Source organism: Cuculus canorus, chromosome 2 (assembly GCF_017976375.1).
Source record: "Cuculus canorus isolate bCucCan1 chromosome 2, bCucCan1.pri, whole genome shotgun sequence".
In the NCBI taxonomy this organism is placed as follows: Eukaryota; Metazoa; Chordata; class Aves; order Cuculiformes; family Cuculidae; genus Cuculus; species Cuculus canorus.
In genome coordinates this window covers 25,569,181-25,595,182 of record NC_071402.1, presented here as the reverse complement: position 1 = coordinate 25,595,182, position 26,002 = coordinate 25,569,181, and the positions used below count along the sequence as shown (strand labels likewise).

Genomic DNA, 26,002 nt, shown 5'->3' with positions numbered 1-26,002 from the left:
TATTTTTCCTTCTATTTTTGTGATAGCAATGATAAAGAAAACTCACATATTTTGCAGAAACTCTCTAAAAAATAAAATTGTTGACAGACAACATATATGGGTCTACATCAGGGATTAAAAAGCTACCACAATATTGTTCAGAGAAAGAAAAAAGATAAATAAAATATGTTTTTCATGCATGCTCAGTTTTCTAGCTATTGCTTGCTTTCTGCATAGAATCCCAAGTGGCTTTTCATGGGTTTCTTGTCTCGGTGGGACATTTGCTGTCCTTCACCAAACACTTTCTCCTTAGCACTGCTCATTGGCTCTTTATCAGGGTCCATTGGAAAGGGTCATATCTGTTACTTGCAGAAGGTATGTGGGCTCAGCAGCCCAGCTTCCTTTGGTTCTGCAAATTCACTCATGGAGCTGAAAGCATTTCCAGACTTATGTTAGTGGTCTTTTACAGTTGTCCATGTCCCTTGTCACACCCCCACACAGAAGCTTTTGAATGTTTCCCACATCACAACAATGAAAGAGTGCCATTCCTTCACTTCTGTCCTTCAATAAACCCTTCGGGCAGCATTTGGCTCTGGTCAAATGCTGGGTAGATTTGAGAGGAGAAGCAGACGGCCAGACCACAGTGCTGTATGGTGGCAGGACACACGTCCTCAACCCCATTGACCCAGGTTGGTGATGCGGCTCTCACCTCTCTCCGTGTCCCCGTCTGACCTGGGAGAAACAATTCAGATGAAATTCAGAAACTTCAGTAGGTTTGTTGTTACTGCTGGAAAGCCCCACTGCCTAACTACTCTATTTTTTCCCCCCAGAAAAGACAGCCTCATTATTGCTCAATAATGTGAAATTCGTAAAATGAAACCTTGCTGTATTGCATGTGAGTGAAACTTTCTTAAATACAGGCCCCTCGGGCCATTTTCCAGAGCCCAAGCTTTGGAGCATTTTCTGGCGCTATAGTAGCACCGTAGCAGTGCCCAGTGTTACCTCTGGAACAGGGAATCTTCCCCCTTCCCTACCATCCCACAGCTCCCCGATACACCCCAGCTCCGCTCCCACTCCAGCAGCACCCATCAACGTCTGGAGATCTTGGAAGAGACAGGTTAGCTGCTGATCAGCAGGCCAGATTTGGGAAGTATTGCTCTGTATGGCTTGATGTGTAGATAGGAAAAGTGCTCATACAGGGGAGGGAAGGGGCTCCTTGTGTGTATGGCCACCGTGGTGCTCCTGGTAGGAGTCGGACCAGCAGCCCAGATGTGGTTTCTCCAAGCTGACTGTCAGCTCTCAAAACTAAAACATGCAAACAACTCCCTTCTGAGTTCTGTACAAGGTTTATGTAAAGAGAGACGATGGAAAATGTGACCATCCTTATTTACTTCAAGAAATTCTTCACGATGAGGGTGGTGAAGCACTGGCACCAGTTTCCCAGGAGAGCTGTGGCTGCGCCATCCCTGGAGGTATTCAGGGCCAGGCTGGATGGGGCCTTGGGCAGTGAGAGGTGTCCCTGCCCATGGCAGGGGGATCGGAACTGGATGATCTTTAAGGCCCTTCCAACCCAAACCATTCTATGATTCTGTGAATACCAACAGTTTCGATTGTGACAAGGTCACTGCTGACAGTCCTACCAAGCAGTCTGCATGCTGCCTGCCCCCGGCTTTCCAGCCCGTTCCTCACGGGGGTCTTTGTCTGCTCCCAGCAGCCTTCCAGTACCTGAAGGGGCTGCAGGAAAGCTGGAGAGGGACTTTTTATAAGGGCATGAAATGACAGGAGTAGGGGGAATGGCTTTAAAGTCGAAAGGGGAAGATTTAGACTGGACAGTAGGAGGAATTTCTTCACGATTAGGGCGGTGAGGCACTGGCACAGGTTTCCCAAAGAAGGTGTGGCTGCCCCATCCCTGGAGGCGTTCAAGGCCAGGGCGGATGGGGCTTGGAGCAACCGGATCCAGTGGGAGGGGTCCCTGCCCATGGCGGGGCGGGGGGGCGGAACTGGGTGATCTTTGAGGTCCCTTCTGATCCAAACCCCTCCGTGAGCCTATGATTCTACTTCTGGATGAGCGTACTCGGAGCCATAAGGAACGGGACGGCGCACAAAGAACGGAAAAGCGGGTCCAAAAGACAAACCGCCCGCCCCGAGGCGCCACCGCCCCGTCCCCTCGCTCCCCCTCCTCGGCCCGCCCCGCCCCGCGCGGGCGGTGACCGCGGGGAGGAACGCGGCGGGGGTGGCGGCGGCGGCGAGCGGTGCGGAGCGGGTGAGTGGCGGCGAGAGAGGAGAGAGAGGCGGGAGGGAAACTTTGGTGTAGGGTCCGCGGCCATGTTGGGAGCGGGGCCGGCGGGGGGAGCCGCGCTCGGGCCGCGCGGGGGGAGCGGCGGGGTTACATAAGCGCCCCCCAACCCCCCCCTTCCCCGGGCGAAGTGTCGTCTCTGCGGAGAAACAAACAAGCGGGGAAGCGTGAGGGTGGGGGGGTTTGCTTTGGTTTTCTTGGAGCAGAATGTGAGCGGTCCGCCCGTGTACTTCGTAAGGTGTGGTTTGAAAGAGGTTAAGGAAAAGCCAGGCACGTGTTTTTTCCCCTCCCGCCTCGCGTGGAATGCACGGGCTCCCGTGTTTGTGAGCGGCGAAGCGGCAGCAAAGCGCTGAGCCGGGCTGCTGAGCCGCGTCGGCTTTGTCCCCGCGAGAGAAAGGGCTGCGGCTCAAGTTTTGAAGTGAAGCGTCAGTGCAAGAGTGTGGATAAGCAAAGCGACCTGCTCTATCCTTAGCCAGAGTTCAAGGATTGCCAGAGTTCAAGGATTGTCAGGGTTCAGGGATTGTTTTGCCTGTGTTCTGATCTCATGGATAATGATGCTTCGGGAACCGCTGTCGGGTGTCCTGAGTGCCGGATGCAGGGTAATGCTGACCTGAGAAACCCCACATCCCAGGCTGCAGCGTGCCCAACAGCCTGAGCTCAGCTGAGGTTGATAAGGAATCATTGAATCATAGGATAGTTTGGGTTGGAAGGGACCTTAAGGATCATCCAGTTCCACCCCCGCTGCCATGGGTAGGGACACCTCCCACTAGATCAGGCTGCCCACGGTCCGGTCCAACCTGGCCTCGAACACCTCCAGGGATGGGGCAGCCACAACTTCCCTGAGCAACCTGTGCCAGTGCCTCACCACTCTCATGGTGCAGAAATTCCTCCTTATGTCTAGTCTAAATCTGCCCTTTTCCAGTTTATACCCAGTTTATACCCATTTCCCCTCATCCTGTCACTATAAGCCTTTGTAAACAGTCCCTCCCCAGCTTTCTTGTAGCCCCCTTCAGGTACTGGAAGGTCGCTATAAGGTCTCCTCGGAGCCTTCTCTTCTCCAGATTGAACAACCCCAAATCTCTCGGCCTGTTGTATGATTAAATGAGTCTAGAATCAACCCTACAACACTGATACCAGTTTAAGAACTGAGATTGCCAATTCCTCTTTTTCTCCAAAAATAAGGAGAATTTAAATACTTCGTTTTCAAGTTCTAAGAATTGTATATTGAATTATTTTCGGGATGGCTGTCTGAAAGAAGGGAAGTATTTAAAGGCTGCACTGTAATCAGTGTTAAGATCCTGCAGATTATTTGCTTTGTATGTAGTCATCAGCATGCACAAAGGAATCAATTCTCTATCTCAGAAGGCAATGTTCTTGTTTTCAACCTGTGTAATCTGCATGCTGTTCACTAATCAAGAGAGAAATAAGAATCTCTGTGTACTTGTGTCGTGTGTATCAGCTCAGTTTAACATTTTACCAGGTGTTCTACTGCTGCACTACTTATGTTGAGTATAGTAGTGAGAGTGAAGCGTTTTGAGTCTCAGTCCCAAATTCTTGCTTTTGAATGCAAATGGGGTATGTGCCCTGTGTACTGTCTGAGTTTTGCTCTGCATAGGAACCCCCACAGAGGAAGTCCCTTAAATGCTGAATGAAAACTAGCAAGTAGAAATTTTGAGCTGGTGAAGCTGGGTCAGTTTTTTTCTGTCCTGTCCTCTTGAATGAGACAGAGTAATGTCTTTCCACCTAGAAGCAAGTTTTCATCAGATGCAGTGATGAAATAGTACTTTAGTACATTGTTTCCCTTAAATTATGGGCTGAGACTTTAACTCTAGTGTTGCATACATCCCCAGACAAACAGGCCATCTACCCATAACATTCTGAAGCCCTTCAGTTCACAAAAATTATCATCAGCAGAGTTCATTACATTCAAATGGCGTGGTGACCTTTAGATTTCATTGTTGTAGTTAGCGGATATGGGAAGGTTTCATCTCTCCTGAGTCAGCCTAGTAAAGAGAGGTGAAACTGCAGTTTCAGGTGAAGCATAATGTGGCGGGGCTTGGCATGTCTTGTTTCCCTTGCCAAGAGCCAAGTGAGGGCAATAAAGGCAGGGTACAAGCACTGGGTTTGTTACACTTGCAGCATTTTTGGTGCCTTGTCTTCACCAAGGAAGGCTTGAGGTGTTGAAGTGAAAGCTTAGACTCAAGGCATGGCAGGTGGGTGAGGAAGAAGTGAAGGTTTTAATATTTGCAATTTTAAATTTCTGAAAATGTGTGTGTTAGCTAAAATGTTGGAAGTGGTGGTCAGGCAAACAAATGGCATGCAAGTTTTTGTTCTTAATTAAACCTTACTCTGCGCTGCTTCAAGGTCTAAAGGTACGTTTGTGACTTGTTGCAAGCTCTGTTAATATTCAAGCTTACTTTTCCCTATAAAATATTATTTAAAAAAAATACAGGTGATGCTTCTGTTTGTATGTTTTACTACTTTCAAGGATTAATTCAGAGATTTGGCGACAGTTTGTTACTTTGGGGATTGTTCCAAAAGAGAATACATAAGGGCAAAACTAGACTTTTGAAACAGAATTATATATTTGACGCTTTCTCTCTATGCAGCAAATGCAAAGTTTGCTGTTTAAGAATATTTTTTTTTTTCATAATTTAGTGGAGGACTTGTTTTTACAGTTAAGGAGGGTGTAAAGCTACTCTGTATGTGGGTGTGGTAAAACGTGTTTGCCATACTAAAGATTATTATAGCATTGTAAGCTATAGGATGTGATGACAACTGTGTTAGCAAGTAGAAGTCCTGCAGATACTGAGCTGCACGAGTAGTCCTGTTGAAATGAATGAGTCTGCTCACATGAGAATTGGCCTCATTGAGATTCATAGGACAAAGAGTCTCGTTTTATGAAAATAAATATTATTGTGCGGAAGTGCTACCAAATAGAAGAGTCCTTCATGTTTTTCAGCCTGCCACTTTGATACTACATAGTCAAAAATACACTCGCATGTTTACTTCGGCTTTTTAAAGTTGCAGAAATAGGTAAGAGTGCTGCTGTCTTGGATGTAACGATGCCTTTGTCTTAGCCTACTAGTGCTTGTAAATAATTTAAGGATTTAATTTTTTTTTTTTTGGTAGAGTGGCTTTTTTTTCCCTTGTGTTATTCTAAATAATAAATACAATAAAACAGTGTTAAGCATATTGTGTATGTAATATAGCAGGGGTTTGGCATTTTGTGTAAGTGTAAATGAAGAAAAGACAGTTGATAGTCACAGATTTCCAATACAGGAACATTCTCTGAACTTCTCCCTCTCCATACCTGAATGTAACAAGGTGACATGCAAGCAGTTAGTTACTGTGTTCAGATGCGGTCTCTTGAGAAGTTGTACTGATGCAAACGGATCAGGGGGGTTGCTGGGTAGTGATGTATTTGATCATGCTATCAGCAGCTTCAGCTTTCATTAGCTACCTCTTATAACTCAAATGTATTGTCTAGAGGTAACTATTTTGCTTTTGAGCACTTAATATGCCTTCTGCAAAAAAAAAAAAGTTACAGCATGTTCTTTGATATTTGCATTTCTCAAGTGTACACATAATTTGTTGATGCAAATTAATATTAAAGAGTGTACTGTACACACTGCTGTTCAGTTTAGGTTGTCAGATAACATCTTTCTTGGAGCAGTGAACTGTGCAAGTTAAATTCAATGCAAACCTTTGTGCAGTTTTCAAAGTTTCATCTAGATCATTCATCTTTGCTGCAGCAGTAAGGGCCTAAGAGCAAAGGAAAATGGCCTGTTAGATGAGAATCACGTGGACCACGAGCTTGTGCAGTATTCTGGACACTGTTTATTGCACTCGGAGGACTTGGTTGTGCTGAGTGCTCTAATGTCTGTACTCCAAGTGCTTTCCATATAACTTTAAAATGTATCACACACATTTGACAAGCAGTAAAAGGGGAAAAAGGCTGGTGAGTGCATTTCCCGGGAAGGCCACCTACAGTCAGCTGCTGTGATTACGGGTTTCTTTCAGGAAATTACTTTTTTTTTTTTCTTTTTCTCTTCCTTCTTCTTTTGCTTTAAATTTCTTCTGACTTAGCTGTCAGTACTTGGTAATCTAAAACTTCTGAGAGTGATTGTCAGCATACTTCTGTTCTGAAAGCTGTGTGTGACAGTGATTTCCCAATTCCTCTCCCCTCCTTCCCCCAATTTTAAACTACTTTAACAGCATGGAAGAAAGTGAACTGCCCTTTTAAAACACAGCTTATGCTGAAAAACTGGTTATGTTGAAGACTGACAAGTTCTATTTATAGTATTATTGTTAAAACTTTCCTTTTTGCTTTTGTTGGTAGCTGTTGGTCTAGACCTTCACCGTTCATCTATATGTCACCAGGTAGCATCATTCGGTGCTAAGAAGGGCTTATGTCCCTTGCTCAAGAAAGAGCAATTCAATGCTTGGCTTATGTATTTCAAATACTCCTGGATAAATAAATTTTAAAGGTTGGTGTGAGGTGACAGTGACAGATCCACGATTGCAGCACTTCATTCCTGTCAAGCTTCCTGAAAGTTGTAACATGTGGTTGGATTCCAAGTCCCGAGCTGTGTTTCAGCTGCCTGTGAGCCCCTGATTTCTGCTGGGCTGGTGGTTTGCAGGCTGATGACAGCCCTGCTGTGTGCATGGTTACCGGAGCTTGAGCCATTTTTTGGTGCAAATTTGAGCAACTTCTCTCAGGAGGTTTAAGTAGTAGGAAAAAGGTTCTCTGCAGCCAGCCATTTCTGCCCTTAGCCTGGTTTTGCTGGTGAACTAGTGGTAGAAGTTGTTTGGCTTTTTTTCTTTTTTAGGATGTAAGAATTTTTAGGAACTAAATATGCCTGAGTAATTCTGGTTTTCCAACTGTAATCTTGAAAATGTGCTGCAGCAGTGCTTCATCTGACGCTGGTAGGTAGTGGCCAGCTGCTTGTCCTCCTGAAAGTATTTGTACGGTATAATATAGTATTAGGGTTGCCTCCTAAAGTTTTTCCTAACTTAGGTTGAGAGCACCAGAGAGTTAAGGTGAATGTAGCTGGTCAGAGAAGGAGTTTGAGTGTTGTTTCTTGGCCTATGTCTTGCTTATTTTTATGGAAATATTTGGAATTGCTGAGCTGCTAAAAGAAGCCTCTTTATCTTGCAGCTGCTTTTCCAATAATGCGATATCAGAATTTGCAGGACATGTGCATTTGAAAATAATGAGTAGTGATATAATAAGAGATGAAATACTGATCATGTGGTTGTGCTGCTGTGCTTGTAAATTGTGAGACTGCCTGGGAAAACTTTGCTCAGTTTAAAAATGTGGCTGGCTAAAAGGGAAAGTCCTTTTGTATTGCAGTAATTTGTAAGAAGTTAATGGCTTGTGCCTGGCTTTGACTGCTTGATAACGTCTCTCCCACTTGGTCATGCTATAATCAATTACCTATACTCTAGCCCTTGTTGGACTGTTCTTACAATTCAGTAGCTTCTCTCATATTGGTAATAAATGTAAATTAAAGAAAACTTAAAACAGGAAGCATTTTATTTTTAAACCTAAGTACCTGTGCATAGTAAAAAGATATTAATCAGTCAGCAGTCTGGTGTGCCATAAGTGTATATCATGAAAAAAAGGAAAATAAGAATCTGTTAATTTGAGGAAGCTCATTTGAACATGTAGAAGTTCTGGTAGCTCTCAGGTGCTAAAATGTGCATTTGCTCTGAAATCTAGGAGGCACTATTTTTAGTCTGTACTTGTGTACAAGAAATACACATTGGAAATCCTTCTGTAAATGTTCTCTACTTCTAGGTTAAAGATGCTGCAAGAAGCATACTGGCAAATACTATTTATTTCAGTCCCCAAAGACCAAATTTTTTTTTTTTACATTGACTGAGGGGCGGTCTAGCTAGGCCTTAGCAAGTTGCCTCCGTGTGTGCACTAAATACAGTAATCCAGAACAGCAACAAACCACAGAACTGATCTGGTTTTGGAGAGCTGCTTGCAAGATGGAATTGGCAACACTTCTTTCAGAATGGCTATATCCAGATTTGTGTTTTCTCCACTAATGAGACTGTGTCCCCTGTGCAAAGGAATTTAAATATGTCTGCCTAATTCAAGATTTAAAAGGTATGTCGATGCTGTGGATTCTTTTCGTTGTGCTGCGTTAGCAAAACTTCAGGATCTAGCTTGCACTGAAATTGGTTGCATCCTTTCAATTCACTTTTCATGTCCCTCATCCAATGTCCATTTAATATTAAGTGTGGTAGTATTTGTAAATGTCAAGTTATTTGCTAGCCCAGGTGTCCACATGGGTGCCCCGGTGCTGCCAGAGGGGTCTGTGGATAATTAAGCCGTTCCTTCTTCCTTTCACAAGCCGCGTATCAGAAGGGAAGGGCACACCCGGCCAACGCCTGTCCAGGCAGCCTGGAAGGGAGGAGTAGGTCACAGCTGCCAAACTGGAAAATAACGTTTGCTGGGAGAGACTCTTCAAACAGCTAAACAATTGGAGTAGGGAAACATTAAATTATAAACAGAAAAATGTATTCCAGTGTTTGGTATTGCATCCTGGTCGAGCAATCCTTTAGGCACCTTTGGGCCCAGCATGTGGGATTCATGTTTGCTGGAGCTTCTCAAGCCAGAGCAGGATCCCATGCTCGTGTTCTTCTGGCACATTTCTGAGGTGTTGGGTCTGTTGTTTGTTTTTCTCATGGCCTTTAGTTACTTGCAGAGACTTTTGGGAGGAACTTGAACATTTTTGGGCTCAAGATCTCTGGAAGCCAGTTTTGAAACCATATCTATGTTCCCAGTGCTTTAGTAAAGATGAAAGATTCAATTTGCTAGCGCCAGCGGCTAAGCAAGCCACTGCCAGTGCTCCTAAAAGCGTACAAATGGGAAGTTGAAATACCAGGGTATTTTACCATAATGGCAAAGATTTGATCTGAATATTGTGCTTTTTTTCAGTTAATTGTTTGGCTGATTTAAAAGTTCATCTGTGTTATTTATGTAAAAACTATACATATGTGTGTTTTATATAAACATACAAAAGCTGTGCTATTTTACCTATGCACATTTCAGCAGGCTTACAGCTGCAGGTACTTGATATGCCTGTAGTTGCCCAGATCTTACTTTCTGTGCTTTGACAGATGAGTTTGTTAAATTGGAAATGCCATTTGTCATGGGTCAGGCCTGCCTTTTCCCCTCCGTCTGCAGAACTCAGGCTTTTAGGGTTGTCTGTCTGTGTGGGTTTTTTTGTCTCTCTTAAAATTCCTTTAATTCTAGCCACTACCTGTTTTCCACATGTCTCTGCTGGCTACCTCCTCCTTCATATCTTGAAAGGCCTTGAGCATTTCCCTGTATAAATGGCAGTTGTTCAGCTGCCAGTACCAAGTTTCATGAGTGCTGTTCAGAGCTCTGTAAACTGCTTGGGGGAACGGTCAGGTCATCAGCAGGTGGGTAAGGACATGGAGATAAACTGAGTTTAAGAAATCGCTTCCTTTGTTGCCCCAACCCTGGCCTTTCAGATGGGAGATGGAGAACTGTGTATTTCTTCCCAGCAGCAGCTCTGTCTCTATCATGCCAGGAGACAAAACCAGTATCAGCTATCATGGTTTATTACAAATAGAAGCCTGACAGTGGTAATAAGCAGCTGATTTCATTAAAAAGTGGGATGTCTTACAAGAATGTTGCTCCTGGGCTTCTGCAGTGAGATCTCTTGTCCCTTAAAAGACATTCAGGGCACTTTTCCAGTGGAGTTGGGTGTGAGGGAAAATACAACCACTTCCACTTGGTCTAGGAATGGTTTTGAGGGTCTCTTGATGATTTTCTTTCCTGTGGCATGAACCCTTCAACATGTTTGCATGTTTTCATGTTTTCTGTTACTGCCAAACAGGAGAAGGTAGTGGGAACAGCTTTGGGACTCAGCACTTCTGGATTTCATTGTCTGTTTAATGGGTGCCACATGTTTCTTGCTTGGAGCAGGGGTGCTGGTGTATTATGGCGCGTGGCATTATGGCCGAGGCGGCTCCTCTTACCCTTTGTGTGGGGCATGGTGCAAACTGGCTGAACTTGTCTGGTGGTGCAGCCCACTTCCGCTTGCCTTTATTTTCCTGAGGTCACCTCTATGGTTATTTAGCGTTACGACTCATTTGGGATGTAGGAGCTAGTCTTTCTGTTTACATGCAGTTTTCATTGGTGTTCCTTTTCTGGCTGAGGTTTATTGTGTTAAATCCGAAACCAGCTAATATGCAGAACTTGCGTGGTTTTGCCTGCATACAGGCAGTGTGCTAGCTGTGCAACAGAGTAGTTTGTATAGTAAACCAGCATTGCTCTGCTCTTGCTGTGCTAATACATATGCTGCTTGGCAGGACCCATAGTCTTGCTGAAAATAGCTTCCTGTGTGCCCAAGCTAGATTCTGAGTGGGTTGTGGAATATAAGGTCATACGTCTTGAAAGATCTGCCTAGAAATAATGTCCATCCCCAAAACTGATTTGGCCTTTCTAGGTATTCCTAGCTCTGTTGGATAATGGCTATTGCAAATTTGAAGAGTGATGCACTTGCTGTGTAGGTTTGATAATAGAGTGTTTTGTTGTTCATTTAGAATAATTTACATTCTACGCAACTGGTCAATTAAAGGGAAACAGCAATCCTTCCTTGGAAGTTGGAAATTAGAGTATACTAAAATACTAGAGTATACTATACTATATTGAAAGAATTACAAAACTGTAAGATATTAGGCAGTTAAAATAGGGATTTCTATGTTCTACCTTCAAGAAGAGTTTTAGTGGAACTACACTTTTGACAGTCATTTTCAGCAGTTTAAAAACAAATACCAAACAGATCTGTCAGAGTTATTATAGTAATTGTAGGTTTATGATGACATCTAACTAGACAAAAGCATGGGTTTGCTTTCGTGATGTATGAACATGACTAAATGCTGGACTAAGAAATAACCTAAAGATTTCTAAAATATTGTCAAGGCAGAGCATTCACATAGTATGGAAACGTCTTAGTATTTCCAGCATGGTTTCTGTGAATCTGTGGCTGGTGCTGGAGCATTAGCCAGCAGACTGAGACAAATGAAAGGTTAAGACTGCTGCTTTGCACTGGATAAACCAGTAAGGAGTGAGTGAGCTCATCTGTGTTTCCCCACGTGGTAGCCATTGCTCCACAGGCTTGCACAATGCAGGAAGCAGTGTCTTCACAGTGGGGGAGAACAAAATAAAATATCACATTCATGTACAAAACATCACCCTGAGAATTGTAGGAATGAGACTTTGCAGTGGTCTACTGTATCGTCTATTCCACTTTCCTGCTAGTGTAGGATTAATTGATGCTTGCGCAGTGTTTTCTTTATAGTGATTGGATGAAAATGTCACAGGCATCTTTGCTTCCTCAAAGTAACCCAAAACAGCATTGGCATTGCCACCATCCTTTTCCGGTGTTTCATCTTAATCTTCTTTTTTTTTTTACTTTTTTGAATGCAAGTAATTAATAACAGTGTTAAAAATGGTGCAAAGAGGCAACAACATATATTGCCTTAACAAAAAGGTGATGTTTTTTTTGTCTGTAAGCCAAGTCAAAGTTTTTGTCCTGCTACAGATACCTTTGTCCGTGCTGCAGCCATCAATCAGATTAGTCAAAAGTGATTCTGTATAAAAACTCTGTTGAAGAAATTCAGAAGGGTCTTATTGCCTTCTTTCCTACTGTCATCTCTGCCTTGATATAGTCTCTTTATTCTGTTGGTACTCCTTATTTCTTTGTGGTATTGTGATGTAGCATTTCGTTATTCTTGATATAAATATCTTTCAGATATCTTCAAGTTATCCTCTGCCTCCTTATTAGCTGGTTACGGTAGTGATGGTGGGACAGTCTGTTAAATACAACAGTTTTAGAAATACTTTTGTGAAGAGAATTATTGAGAGAGCTGCTTGTTGGAAAGCTGTATTTCTCTTTAACTGACAGTTGTTGTCATATGTTTTAAATAGCATTCAAGACAGTGAGCTCCAGCATAGCACAGTTGGTAGTGTCATGTCATCTTTTAGCAGAAATAAAGACCTGTAGAAAGCATTTGTCATCTCCTCTCAACATAATATGTTTGGAGGTGAAATTTAATTTCAACTCTCTTTCTACAGTTGGTGAATAATGGAAATATGATTTATATTAAAAAAAACATCTGCAGTTAATTGTTATAGATGTATTTAAGTAACTAAAACATAGAATGAAATATTAATGAACTCATAAATGGGTTAACAGATACTTAAAACTTCATTTTCCTCAATATTTTATTTTATGTACTGAATGATAGAAGTAAAGTTTAAGTCAGTGCCTCTTGCTTGCTGGTATTCCTGTATTACTTTTAATCCTGCTCTTGTTATTACCTGTATGGTCCCTGAGAGGTAGTGCCGACTTGTGCATGAACACTTGGATTCTGATTACAGCTAGTCAGATCTAAGTGCATTGAAAGCTTAATTTTGCCAACAAAGATGATGCAGGGAAACATTCAGGACAAGGGATGGTATCATCCTTCTCTCTGTGTTGAAAGAAGCTGTGTAGGAGGAGATGGAGCTAGTGAGACCAAAGTAAGATCTAAAATTTATGCTGATTTTTCTTCTGACTTATATCGGATATGTAGAATATCTACTGTGCACTTGTTTAGTTCAGCAATTTTCCAAGCTAAAACTATTTCCAGAACCTTAGACATTGATAAGGTTTCTTAAACAGGTTGCTCTTCAGAAATTTACATGGTGTTTTATTTGGCAGTGGTGCAAAATGTCAAGTGTTGTTCCGAAGAGCAATACATCTAGTATTACTAGAGATTAGAGTACTGTATTACAGTACTGAGCTGCCTTAATAGCTGGAAGTTTGTCCACAAAAAGTAGTGGTATTGCCATTTCAGACAGAGCTTTAAATCAGAGGAGGGTGTATGGGGGTTCTGGTTAACTTAATTGTTTGTGTTTAATCAACTGTAAGTCAAATTAGCCTGTCTTTCTTGCATAAGCAAAGTGGAAGGTGAAAATTGGATGAGTTTGATATGTAAATGTAATGTATAACACTTATTTGAAGCCTATTACTGAAAAAAATACATAACTTTATAATACTAAATGACTGATTCAGTCTTCTTAAAGAGAGTATGATATTTTTCTCTGTATATCTGAAAGAGGAGTCATCTTACAAACTAGTCATTTAATGCACATTAGATATCTGGTCTGCAGATAGTCCTTGTCTGTTGTAGGCTTACAGTTTACCTGTTTCAGTCTTGTAAAAGTTTTATTGATCTCCTGTACCTTTCTCGTATGTTTAACTGGTGTAATAAACCAAGATCCAGTTCTATTTTAAATCTCTGTTTTATTCAGTCTTTGAGTTGCAAAGTCAAACATGATATAACCTTTAACTTTTCCCTTTTGTTAAGTGACTCTAAGCAGAAACTTCTGTGAAATGTATACATTGCTCTTAGGCAAGAAGGGAAGTGGGTTACTTTGGATGTACCTGGTGGGACATAGTTGCTGATATCTCTGCAAGTGCAAATGCAGGTGTGAGAGCAAGGGCTCTGCATGGCTAAAAGTTTATTGTGTTGCAAGTATTATGTGCTCTCATTTCGTTCTGCTATTTCTACCTTTTCTTTCTGTATTTCTTTTGTGTTCCTGCATTTCCAAGTCTTCTCTTTTCTGTTCTTTACATTTACTTCACAGCAGCAGTATCTATATCTCATTTCATCTGTTCTAACAGTGTGATCAGACACTATGGTTAGTGATATTTTTTTATTGGAGTTGCGTTACTGAATCTGGCTTGGAAACGTACAATATCATCTGCTCTGCTTTGGGACTGGGTGGGTCTCTGTGGTTAGTTTTGAGCACTTGTACTTCTTCCAGCAATTTGAATACACTTTCTTTTCCCTTTTTTTTTTTTTTCCTTTTCCTTTAAAGCTGTCACCTTAGCTGTGAATGTACGTAGCAATGGATAAGCTGCCTGCATCTTGATACCATGAGTCTGAGAAATCTAGACTGCCTGGTTTGTATTAATTTAATGTGTTAAATGTAATTGTTAGCAGCCTAGTTGCAAAGACAATGGATGAAACAGTAGTTATGGCAAGGCTAGCGGCATTTTCCTCCCTTGAAGAAGGGTTGAAGAAAAATGATGGTAAAGATTAGATGCTTATTAATTAATCATAGAATCATAGAATGGTTTGAATTGGAAAGGACCTTAAAGATCATCCAGTTCCAACAGTTCCATATCTTTATATTGAGGATTCCAGATGCTTGTTAGCAAGGACTGTGTACTGGACAAGACTTGTTCTAGCCCAGGCCAAAACACTATGGAGCGCTGCTCATTGTGTATTGCTGAAGAAACTTGGGAATTCAGGTTGCATCCCTCTCCTCCGTACCTGTTATGCCTGTCCTGCAGCCTAAAGGAAGTTCTTGTCATGATGACAGTGCACATTGTGCTGAGGACATGTTTTTTAACCGAGCTGTATGTAGTTTGCATCACTATGCCATAATAACTTTTTTCACCTCATTTCCCCTCTCCAGCACCCTTGTGTTATCTATGGTTCTGCTCTGATGATCATGCCAACTGCTACAGTGGTCATGTAGTAAGTAGTAGAAGACTTTTCTGGCAGTGTTGAATTAGGTGTAGCTGAGTCAGTCACGGTTGCTTTCTTTTTAGTTGATTCCTGAAGTCTGTCTTAAATTACAGCTGTGCAGTTTGGTCTGGCTTCTATCAAGAACAGAGCTAGCATATAAAATAAGCATTCTCCTATTTTAAATAAGACCTGTAGGAGCATTGAGTCCTTGGAAGATTGTCTGTTTGGTCACCAGGATACAATGACAGAAACAATTATGTGGGAAGTAACTTGTTGGTGCACAGCAGCTCTAACAGAATTCTTTTCCTGCTGCAGTAGTCTGGAATGTTATTAACTGTAGTAAATATGTGACTTCCTCAACATGGGTTGTGTTTTAGGTAACTTGTTAGTTCTTCATCTACATTTGCTTGCTTTTAAGGTGACTGTTCTCACTATCAGGATGCAAATGTAAAAATGGAGTGAGACAGGGGAGCAAGATGATCTTGATATCTTGATAAAATAATTGTTTTTCTGTAGAAGCTTCTTGTAAGTGGAAGTAGAAATAAGTTGCTGTCAAAGACAGTTCTGCCTATGGTAAGAGGAGTTGGGGCTTTCTGTGCGATTAAATATTTTGTCACTTTTAAACAGCATATTATTCTACTGATATGAAAGCTTTTGCCCAGTGTCTTTGTTGTGAAATGGGCTTACTAAGAGCATGTGTGTGAGAAGGAGGACAAACCGAAGGCATTGCAGCATTTTGAGAGTTGAGATATGCTTATTTGGAAAGGCTGTCAAACCCTGCTCATGGTTGCAGCTCTGTGGAGCTAATTTTTCTTAGAAGGTGATTGTGCAGGTTTTGGCTGGCATAGAGTTAATTTTCTTCATAGTAGCTGGTATGGGGCTATGTTTTGGATTTGTTCTGAAAACAGTGATGATAAGACTGGGATGTTTTAGTTACTGCTGCAAAGTGCTTACACAGCATCAAGGCCTTTTCTGCTTCTCAGACCACCCCATCAGCGAGCAGGCTGGGGGTGCACAAAAATTTGGGAGGGGACGCAGCCAGGACAGCTGATCCCAGCTGATCAAACAGGTATCCCATACCATATGATATCATGCTCAGCATATAAAGCTGGGGGATGTTTGGAGTCAAGGCATTTGTCCAAGTAACCGTTATGCATGATGGATCCCTGCTTTCCTGGGGATGGCTGAATGTCTGCCTGCTAATGAGAAGTAGTGAATGTATTTTGCTTTGATTGCATGTGTGGCTTTTGATTTACCTATTAAACTACCTTTATCTCAACCTCTGAGTTTTCTCACTTTTACACTTCCGACTCTCTCCCGTATCCCGTTGTGGGACTCAGGGTAGGTGAAGGAGTGACTGTAGTGCTTAGTTGCCATGTCAGTTTAAGCCATGGCAGTGTGACTTTTTTTTTTTTTTTTTTTTTATATTTTGACTAGTAACTAGTACTAGTCTGGACACAGAAAATTAATCTGATGGGATGGACTGATGGTCCTTATAGACAAAATGGAGATTTCCTTGCATAAGGGCCTGGAGACCTTTGGGAGTTTGCAAAAAGTGTGAAACTGTAGTTGGACGCGAACACGATAAAAGTCTGAACTATAGGTTTGCGTTTTTGTCTTCATAGCATTTGTAAACTAAGGCTATGTGTAAGATGCCCCACTTTTCCCTTACTGGAGCTGTCTTGCCTGTCATTTTGAAGCCCATGATTGTGGTTTATTCCTCACTTTGGGGAAGATTTGAGGCGTGTTTTCAGCAATTTGCTATCACTCAGGAATTGCTTTGTTCGATCAGCTCTTGAGATATGGTAATCCGGTATCTGCTTCTCTTAGTGGCTAATAGTAGAAACGTCAGGAGGTTTTAGCTGGCAGAGGGGAGGATACTGCCATCCAGTTTCAGGATATGGTCTGTTATCTTTCATAATACATCTGAATACACCTTAAGAAGAAGATCATTGTGGTTTTAAAAGACTGGTAATTGATAACTTTGCATAGCTTTTTGGACTGTGACATTTTGGGATTAAAAGTTCCTCTGTGCATCCAGACAGTCTTTTAATTTAACATCTCCTTAGTCTGTGTGCTCGTGAGAAGAGATGCACCTTTTCTCTGACTTTACCTTGTAACTTAAGGATGGCTCTCCAATATTCCTGGTGTATTTTTCCATGTTCATTATTATTTGTAATCATGATACTTTCCAGGTAGGTCCTCTTTATCCATTTCTGAAGGTAAATGAACATTACTGTGCATAGGATTTCAGATGGATTTTTTATTTTTATTTCTCTAAAAACTTATGAAAAAAGTGTCAGTGCATATTTTAAAAAGTCTAATCTATTTGTGTGGGGAAAATACAATTCATGCCCTGCTGTAATCTGTCAGCAGTCTGTGGCTTTTACTACATTAATTAAGGCTGGTAGGTAAGAATTTATTGACTTATAGACCAAAGTTTTAATCTAGAAGAGATGTGGTTATTTTGTTTATCTTAATAGTCTTTAACTTGCCTTTGATTCTTGCTTTAAATCCAGTGATTATTTTCACAACAAGCTGAAAGTGCAGTATTCAGCACAAGTTCTGGAGTCGTGTGTCTCTTTTTCAAGCTATGATGATTATTAAATGGTCCTGGTTAGAGCTGTTTTCTCTTAAATCGTCCGAGAACAGTTAATTAAAACCTTTAGCCTTTTTTCCCCTGTGTTTTCTTCTCGCAGTGACTTGTATTTTGAAAGCTTCCATGATGACCTTGATCTGAGTTTGCTGTTTATTGGCAGGGAGTGCAGAAGCGCCCAGTTGGGGTTGTGGAGCAGCAAGTGCTTCCTACAGGTCGCTGTAATTTAGCACGGAAAGCTTCCTTCAATGAAACTCATCAGTGAGTTTGGGCGACTTTATTGGGGGGGGTGGGGGTGGTCCCTCTTGTGGACTAGAGAAAGCAATTAGCTTGTTGTGATTTGCAGATAATTGGTATAAAAGCATAAGTTTAGAAGTAGTGCATATTGATTTGGATCTGCAGAAAACAGTATTCCTCTGGTCTGTCCCTTTTGCGCTCTGCTGACTGATTTCCTTCCCTGCTTTACAGGGAATGTTGGTTTACTAAGTAACTCTAGACTGATCCTAAGACTGACTCCTTGCTTTCTAAGTCTGAAGTGGCTGTTGGTTCAGCTTTGGCACTTGCAAAGGCTGTTTATTGCTATTATGTTGTTAGGTGGAATGGTTATTTGGCAGTCAGGCACCTGAATTTGGTTTTTTTAGCCTAGGACTACAACAATTACACATCAAAAAGTTCCTAGTTTATCTTTTGGGTTCCCTCCTAAGTACTTTTTCCTTGGTAGATAGATAATATCTGAGTCAAGGCACAGTGTTTCTATGGAGTGGCACATCTACCTTAGATGAGGCTGTAGCAGAAGTGAAGCTGGTCACTTGAAAAACTCACTGCCATGTGCCAGTGTTGTGCCTCCTTGCCGTGTGCTATCAGGTAGTTGGAAGCTGTATGTTTAAAAAAACAAGGAGTTGGTGGGCAATAGATCTTAATGCTGAATAAAACACATAAAGGTAGATATTGTACGTCTCCATGTGTACAAGTCAGTATTGGTGCTTGGAATGCTTGAAAGAAATAAGGTGTCTGTTGAAAGGTGTATTTTAGATATGCCTGTAGAGTCAGTCATAGCATTAAAGAAAATGAATTGTATTGATGTAGTTTGAGTCTTCTGCTGTTCTCTCATATGGTGCTACTTGTGTTTGCTGATCAGTTTAAGCTAGTGTACTTCCTATGCAGGGCACTGCCTAAGCACCCCCCCTTCCCATCATCTCCATCATCTCCTTCTGCTGCAGCTGTCCTGCCAACCTAAGCCCTAAAATTCTCTGCTTTGTCCTCACCTTGATCAGCCCTCTGATCTAATTCACCATTTAGCTTTTGTAATAGCACAAATGGTATAAATTCATATTGTCACAGAAGGAAACAAAGGAAAACCATGTTAGCTAAGTCTAGTGTTGCAGAAACATTTACAAATCTAGTAGTGTTCACTGTGAGTATCTCTTAATAGGAATGATAGACAAAGCTTTGAGAACTCTGAAAAGAGTAGTGGTTCAGGAAAGGAGGGCAGGTGAAGGAGATGAAAACAACTGATTTTTTCTTGGTTTTCTTCCCCTGCCACTTGGACTCCCAGTCTTCTCTCTAGAGATAAGTGACAAGCATTTCAGTCCTCAGAAGTCCTAATAAAGAAGGTAGTGACAGTTAGTCCGGTTAAAGAACAGAAAGAAATGTTTGTTTTGCAGCAAAGGTGATTTAAGCTTACTGTTGAGAAAATACTTTCTAACTGATCAAGTGGGAAGCGGCTGCATAGGGTAATGGAGGAGATCAGCCTTTTCCTTTTTTTTCTTGTTTCTGAGGTCTGACTGATACCTCGTGGAAGTTAACATAGATATTTGCTTGTGTGCCTTGATGCAGCACAATTAAATCTCTTAGAATCCTTTTTATAAGTCAATTTGTATTCGGTCTTGACATTCTGCAGCTCAAAACACGTTCATATGTGGTAGTTTTGCAGTTCCACTAACTAAAACTGGTTAATACAATACTCACATTGTAACTAATGCTATAAGACACATAAATAAAATTCAAAAGAAGTGCTGGGTAGTATCTTAATAGAATCTTCTGTTTTCAGTGTTAGACTTTGATACAAGATGATGTATGCAGATCTTCCAGAAAAGTCAGTTTAGTTATATCTGAGTAAGCACTCGTCATTCGTGTGGCACTAATTAAACTCTCAGAGCAGGGACTTACAGATTATTTTTTTAATCACACTTAACATTGAGCATGTGGATTTGTGTAATCACGGGCAACATACTTACTTAGATGAGGCCTGATGTCCTCTGCCAGCAAATATCTATCAAGAAGCTTTATCCCTATTTTGTAAGGCAGTATCTGAGCTTTGACATATATAGGAAGAAGGTTGACTTGGATCGAGTTATGGCAGTGAGAGAGTCTGAGCAGCATCATAGCCTTGTTTCAGCCCAGTTTCATCTTGATTATAGGCTGATGCTCGCCATCTCGATTATAGGCTGATTATAGGCAGCGTAGATCTTAAAGAAGGGGTAGGTGAACACTGAGGGCTTCCCAAACTGGGATAGTGTTGGGAAGCATAGGTAGCAGGCACTAGAGTGTTTGTGACTCTGCTGTCCTTTAGGCCTGCTCAAAGCAGTGTTTTCTAATAAAAGGTGTCATAAGCATCAGCCCTGTGGTAGCTGGAAAGGAAGGCACCGGAGCACTGCCTTCTGTGTGCCTAGAGACAGATCTGTCTGTAGTACTCGCCCCTGCCAGCTGCCTCACTGCTCCATCAAGCACATGGTTCAGACTCATGGCTGTACTCAAGATGACCTTGTGGAGAGCAGATCTGGATCAGACGGACAGCAGTTTCCTTTGCCCAACTTCTGCCTGGAAGGCTGTAGGGTAAAAGGTAGGCTAAAGGGTGGTTTGCTGAGGTATGCATCACTATAGTCACTTCTTATTTTCAGTTCCCTATTGGATGCCTTAGGAATCTTACCCTTATAAGACAAAATCTTACTTGCTGCTTGGGGAAGGATGGGGGGTGGTTTTAATCTGTAATTGGAAAGTAAGTACTCTTTAGCTTATCAGCACTTCCTGCACCTTTCAGATGGTGCATGTCACTGAGTCTCTCTTCAGAGCAATTGTGAGCTGTGTAACTTGTCCTCTGTGCTTCTCTGCCTGTGCGTGTTGTCTGATCGTGATGGATGCAGATGTGGTTGAAATAGATGAGGAAGGAGGGGCTGTGAAATGCTTGCAAAAAGAAGGCAGCAGTGAACAGGCAGTGGGCCACCAGCCATCAACTCCCTCCCTGCTCCTGCCTCAAGAGTTTCGCATGAAAGCGGATGGTGGGGATTGCAAGCTATGGCCTGTACAAAAATCTTTCTAGTAGGTAGATTCAGGGGTTTGTCCCATGACTTAAGGTTTATGTGCTGAAAAAAGAGCGATACTGAGCTTGGATGTGATGGTTTCCTGTGTGAACATCAATTGCATAATTTTTGTTTGTCCTGTTAACACTAACATGGGTCTCCAAGCTGCTCGGTTAAGTAGATGTTTTTATCAGTATTAGAATTTGGGATGATGGGTGATTTTTTTTGCCATCCAGCGAGTAGGTGTGGGAGGCTACACAGAGAAATATGAGCACTAAACCAGGATACCTTACTAGAAGGGAAACCTCCTAGTGTGCTTCCAGATGCTCTCAGCAGCAGTGCTGTAGGTGCTGTCTGTGTGATAAAGATAGCTGTCAACTGGGTGGAATTTTTTTACTTTCCAAAAAAAAGACTAATCAGTTGCTAAGAATTCCTAGGTATTAATACTTACTTAAATCTAGCCCAAGTGGGTGCCTCTGAGCCAGTGGATTCTGTTAGATATTTTAGGAAATGCGGGGTTGGTACCTTCCTTGGGGAAGGCTGCTGTGGAGTCAGTCCTGTTCTAACAACAAACTTTTTTTTTCTTTTTAATTTTAGAATACCTGTGAAAGATGGTGGATCGCTTGGCAAACAGTGAGGCAAATACTAGAAGAATAAGCATCGTGGAAAACTGCTTTGGAGCAGCTGGTCAACCTTTGACTATTCCTGGTCGTGTTCTGATTGGAGAGGGAGTACTAACAAAGCTGTGTAGGAAGAAGCCCAAAGCAAGGCAGTTCTTCTTGTTCAATGACATTCTTGTTTACGGTAACATTGTCATCCAGAAGAAGAAATACAATAAACAGCACATAATCCCATTGGAAAATGTCACTATTGATTCCATCCAGGATGAGGGAGACTTACGGAATGGGTGGCTTATCAAGACACCAACAAAATCTTTTGCAGTTTATGCTGCCACCGCTACAGAGAAGTCTGAGTGGATGAACCACATAAATAAGTGTGTTTCCGATTTGCTTTCCAAAAGCGGGAAGACTCCTAGCAATGAACATGCAGCTGTCTGGGTACCAGACTCGGAAGCCACTGTGTGCATGCGCTGTCAGAAAGCAAAATTTACACCCGTCAACCGTCGTCACCACTGTCGCAAGTGTGGCTTTGTTGTGTGCGGTCCCTGCTCTGAAAAGAGGTTTCTCCTCCCAAGCCAGTCTTCCAAGCCTGTGCGAATTTGCGACTTCTGCTATGATCTTCTTTCTACTGGAGAGATGACTGCTTGTCAGTCTACTAGATCAGACTCCTACAGCCAGTCACCTAAATCATCTTTAAATGATGTATCTGATGATGATGATGATGAAGACAGTAGTGATTAAGGACCATTTTTATCATGTGCCGCAATTTGTGTTTCAAACCATACAGAGCTGCTTTTGGGGAAGTCTGTAGTAAGGTTCCTCAGAGAAATCTTGTTCTAGCCATAAAATATGCCTGAATATCTTCAGTTGTGATGTGCCTCAATCTATGAATTCTCTAGACAATAGTTTTTCACTCCTCTGCAGGGATAGACTGTTGCAAATGTTATCAGCGTATTTTCCAACTTCTTATACTTGAGTTTTCTAGGTTAGACTCGTGGAAGATTGGAGAATAAATGTACTTTCTTAATTTAACAACCCATACTTCCTAATGTTTCATATTGGTATGTTATGTGGATTTTTTCAGGTATGGGGAGAGAAAATGTAAGCATGCATGGAACAGCGATGTTTTGGTTAATCCCTCAGACCATCTTGGTTTTTGATATGTAATGAGTTGAAATGTGACATAGCTTACAAACTTAAATGTCACAATATTTGGAAATTGTCTTGTTTTGCTTTTATTTATGACTTTCTATGCCAAGCAGTGCCTTGTACCAATTGTGCTGATTCAGGAAGAAACAAACCTGTTCTGTGTCGTCTGTATTTGCCCAATGATGGTATCTGAGATTGTTGGTGCTATTGAAAATAACTGCTGTGTTCAAAGTGGAGCTTTGACAAGGTCATAACTGTACCCTGCAGTGGGTGACAGAAACCCAAATCACACATCCTCACCTGCGCAGGCAGACCTGGACACTCTGCAGGCTCCCACAGGCTTCAGCGGGATTCTTGCAGAGTTGTATTGCGGGTCGCGATCTTGAGATGAGAAGCTTAGGGCGACTCTTCATGGGGATTTATACAGTTTCTTTTCAGAACAGTTTCTAAGTTTCAAATTTGGCAAAAGTCTACTGAAAATTTTGTTGGATGATATGGCATTTGGATGTGGTAGCCTACATGTTTTTTGAAATAACTCCCCAAAATGACACTAAATTGTTTCTTAAAACATTGGTGAGAGAGTTGGGTTTTCCCCCTAGAAGTTTTATTGACTTGTTTTAAAAATAGCCTCATTTTTTGAACAAAAAGCCTGCAAATGTCTGTATAAATTGGCTTTCCTTTTTACACAGCTGACCTCAGGATAAATGTGAGATGCAAGTTATTTCATTCTAAATGTATACCCAGGACCAAGAAAGATGTATTTAAGAACTATAATGAAATCATCAGTGCAGAAAATGTCTCTATCATAGTATCCATTTTTTACTTTTAATAAAGTTCTTGAATACAGAGTTGTCATGTTCCTATAAAAATGTAAAGGTTAGACTTGTAAAGCCATGTTAAGTCTCCAAATGCTATGTTTCTATATTTTTATAATGGTAGCCTCAATTTTGAAGCAGAAAAACCTCTTAGAAGTAGTCTTATGAATATAGTAGCAACCCTCTTTATAGAGAAAAAAATGTTAAACTTTTGTATCTCTAAGTGACAATTTCTGCACTGTTTGCCTTGATTGGCAATAATTGGGTTAAATATTTATTGAATAAACAATCAATGCTGCATATTGCACTAGTCTCCTATTCTGTATGCTGTAAATGTCAGTCATAATTTTTTAAAGTAGAAATTAGCAGAGTACTTCAAAGCTATAGCCCTCTGTGAGATTTCTGGTAACTGAAGATGTACTTGGCATCTTTAGGGAGGCACTCTGCATTAATAGTCTGCAGTGCATTGCTTCAGGTGAAAATTGCATTAATACTTTGAGCTTGGGCAATTTCCAAAAGGAAGGTTTCTTTTAAAAGCACTGAAGGGTATTTGAGCTACTTAGAAATAAACACAAAAAGGGGGAAATGCTTTCTGATGGAGACTAGGGACTGCGAAAATTCTGTAAAGTTACCAGATTAGCAATAAACAATTGTATATACTGAAAAACTAGATGAAATAAGTAGATAGATATTCCTTGAAGGATAGTGGAATGGTGACCTGCAGCAGGGGAAAATGGGCTGTCCTGAGAAGGCACTTTTAGTTAGTAGTGCTTACTTTTTGTACCTCTCTTACTTTGTATTTCAGGAATGGAGACTCATCAGCTTCAGTTTTTTTACAGAAGTACAAACCTCCCTTGTACATACTTTCTAGTGACTAACAATCATTTTCTTCCTGATGGAATTGTTTCCTTTTTCTTAAGCTGTCAAATATTAACTTGTGTTGTTAAAAGGTTTCATCTCCTTGTGTACTTTTCCCTGTGTTGCCATATGTTGTGCTTACTTTCAGCACTTTTTAGGGGTGGGAAAAGGGTTGCTGAGAGTTAGATCACATCCTATATTTTGCAGAATGTTCTTGTACCTACTTCAAATATCTTTTTATCTGTGAATGGAACTTGCACTGTGCCGCACTGATCCCTAAAGCTGTAACCAAACCAATGTGTGTGGGGGGGTATTTTTCAGCAGAAATTGATGTATATGGTCCAAACTTTTTGAGAAAGCATTAAAAAGGTGGTTTATGGTAATACTTCTTTCCCTCAGTGGTATTTGTTTAAAACTTAACAAAATGGACTTAACATCGACTTCTCTTGTACTTACAAATTCCCAAAAGGGCTCATTTCGTACTTTGTAATCTTGTTATGTCAAATTATTTAATTTACAAATATACGGTGTAGCTTCAAGCCTATATGTGTTAAATTTTCTTTAACTGTGGGCCTTCAAGGGTGGCAGAAATTAGGGTGGATGCTTTTAATCTTGATAAGTATTTTACCAGCAACTTTATTTGCTGGATTTAGAAGACACTTATGCATTTGGGTAACTGTTTAGAACAAGGATGACCAATTGTGTTGCAGAGTTTGGGTTTTGTTGGACCAGTAGCAGTTGAGCTGCTGGAAGGGACTGGAGGACCCTTCGTGTGCTGCAGAGTACTGAGCAGCCCAGCCCCAGTGCTGCAGGTCTGGGCTCTCAGCCTTGCCGAACCACTGCTGAGGGTGAAACTTCCTGTGGAATCAAACTGGAGAGTAACTTGGTACTTTTCCCAGAACTTTTACACTCTTAAGATCTTACAGTAGTGATTAAATACAGTCAGTCTCTGTATTTTATATACTTTTTTTTTTTTTTGTTTGTGGTAGACTTAACCCAGTCTTTTTTTATAAGCTTTCCAAATCCGGTGGAACAAAGCAGCAGCAGTGCCTGCAGTGTTTTTCTTGCAGGGAAGGCTCTGCAGTCAGCTTCTGCTTTGTAGAAGATTCTGTATTGGAGAAGCAAGTACTTTTTTTGCTTTAGCTGAGTTCACATTTTGCACACTTTGCCAGTACTTAGTAGTTTGTTTGCTGGAAATATTAAAGGAAGAGGAAAGGTCTCTCTTCTGAAGGCTTTAATTGAAGCCTTCTAATTTTAGCCTCTGCATCTAAACTGCTGTTGTTATTTTAAGATAAATTAGCCTGTTTTCCTTTAAGGTTTGATACAGCTGAACTTCCTGTAGCTAATGAGTAATCTGTTAGGGTCAGGGGCTATAATTCAGTTTAAAATACAGTTTTTAAAAAATGGGCAGTGGTTTAATGAGTGTTGAGTTTGGAATGGGGCTTTTATGATTTCTAACAGATTATGAAAATGACATGCAAGAACCTTGTATTTCTGTGAGGCTTTCCCCCTGGGGTATACACTTCAGCTAATCTCTTAATGCAAATGAAACAGTGATTATCATAGTTGCTGGTTAATGTTTAAGTGGAAGCAGATTATGAATAGTATTATTGTGATTTTTGTGTTTTCCTGTAATTTCCCTGAATTGATAGAAGAACACCTGGTTCTTTTAGCAGATAGAGCTGGAAAAGGCAGATTCCCACCCCACCGTCTCCCTGCCCCCAGTTGAAAATGATTGTAGTAAATATTAGAAAGTCTCTTGGCTGTTTGCGGCCTTTCGTTTGATGAAATCTGAACTACTTGTTTGTGCCTGCAGC

At 41.3% G+C, this 26,002-nt stretch overlaps 1 protein-coding gene across 4 annotated transcripts; it reads left to right on the top strand.

Annotated features, from left to right (window-relative positions):
• The first annotated feature begins 1,998 nt into the window (after nucleotides 1-1,998).
• On the top strand, nucleotides 1,999-24,882 carry PLEKHF2 (pleckstrin homology and FYVE domain containing 2). 4 transcript variants are annotated; one of them, XM_054059681.1, is made up of 3 exons: nucleotides 1,999-2,242; nucleotides 17,608-17,705; nucleotides 21,341-24,882. In XM_054059681.1, the coding sequence occupies exon 3, from the start codon at nucleotides 21,355-21,357 to the stop codon at nucleotides 22,102-22,104; it is 750 nt and encodes a 249-aa protein (XP_053915656.1). In that variant the 5' UTR covers nucleotides 1,999-2,242; nucleotides 17,608-17,705; nucleotides 21,341-21,354; the 3' UTR covers nucleotides 22,105-24,882. The 4 variants fall into 4 exon arrangements, with proteins under 4 accessions (XP_053915656.1, XP_053915658.1, XP_053915655.1 ...); XM_054059683.1 differs by lacking the exon at nucleotides 17,608-17,705 and having other exon boundaries at nucleotides 1,999-2,231; XM_054059680.1 differs by lacking the exon at nucleotides 17,608-17,705 and having other exon boundaries at nucleotides 2,000-2,242; nucleotides 21,341-24,881.
• Nucleotides 24,883-26,002: the final 1,120 nt, after the last annotated feature.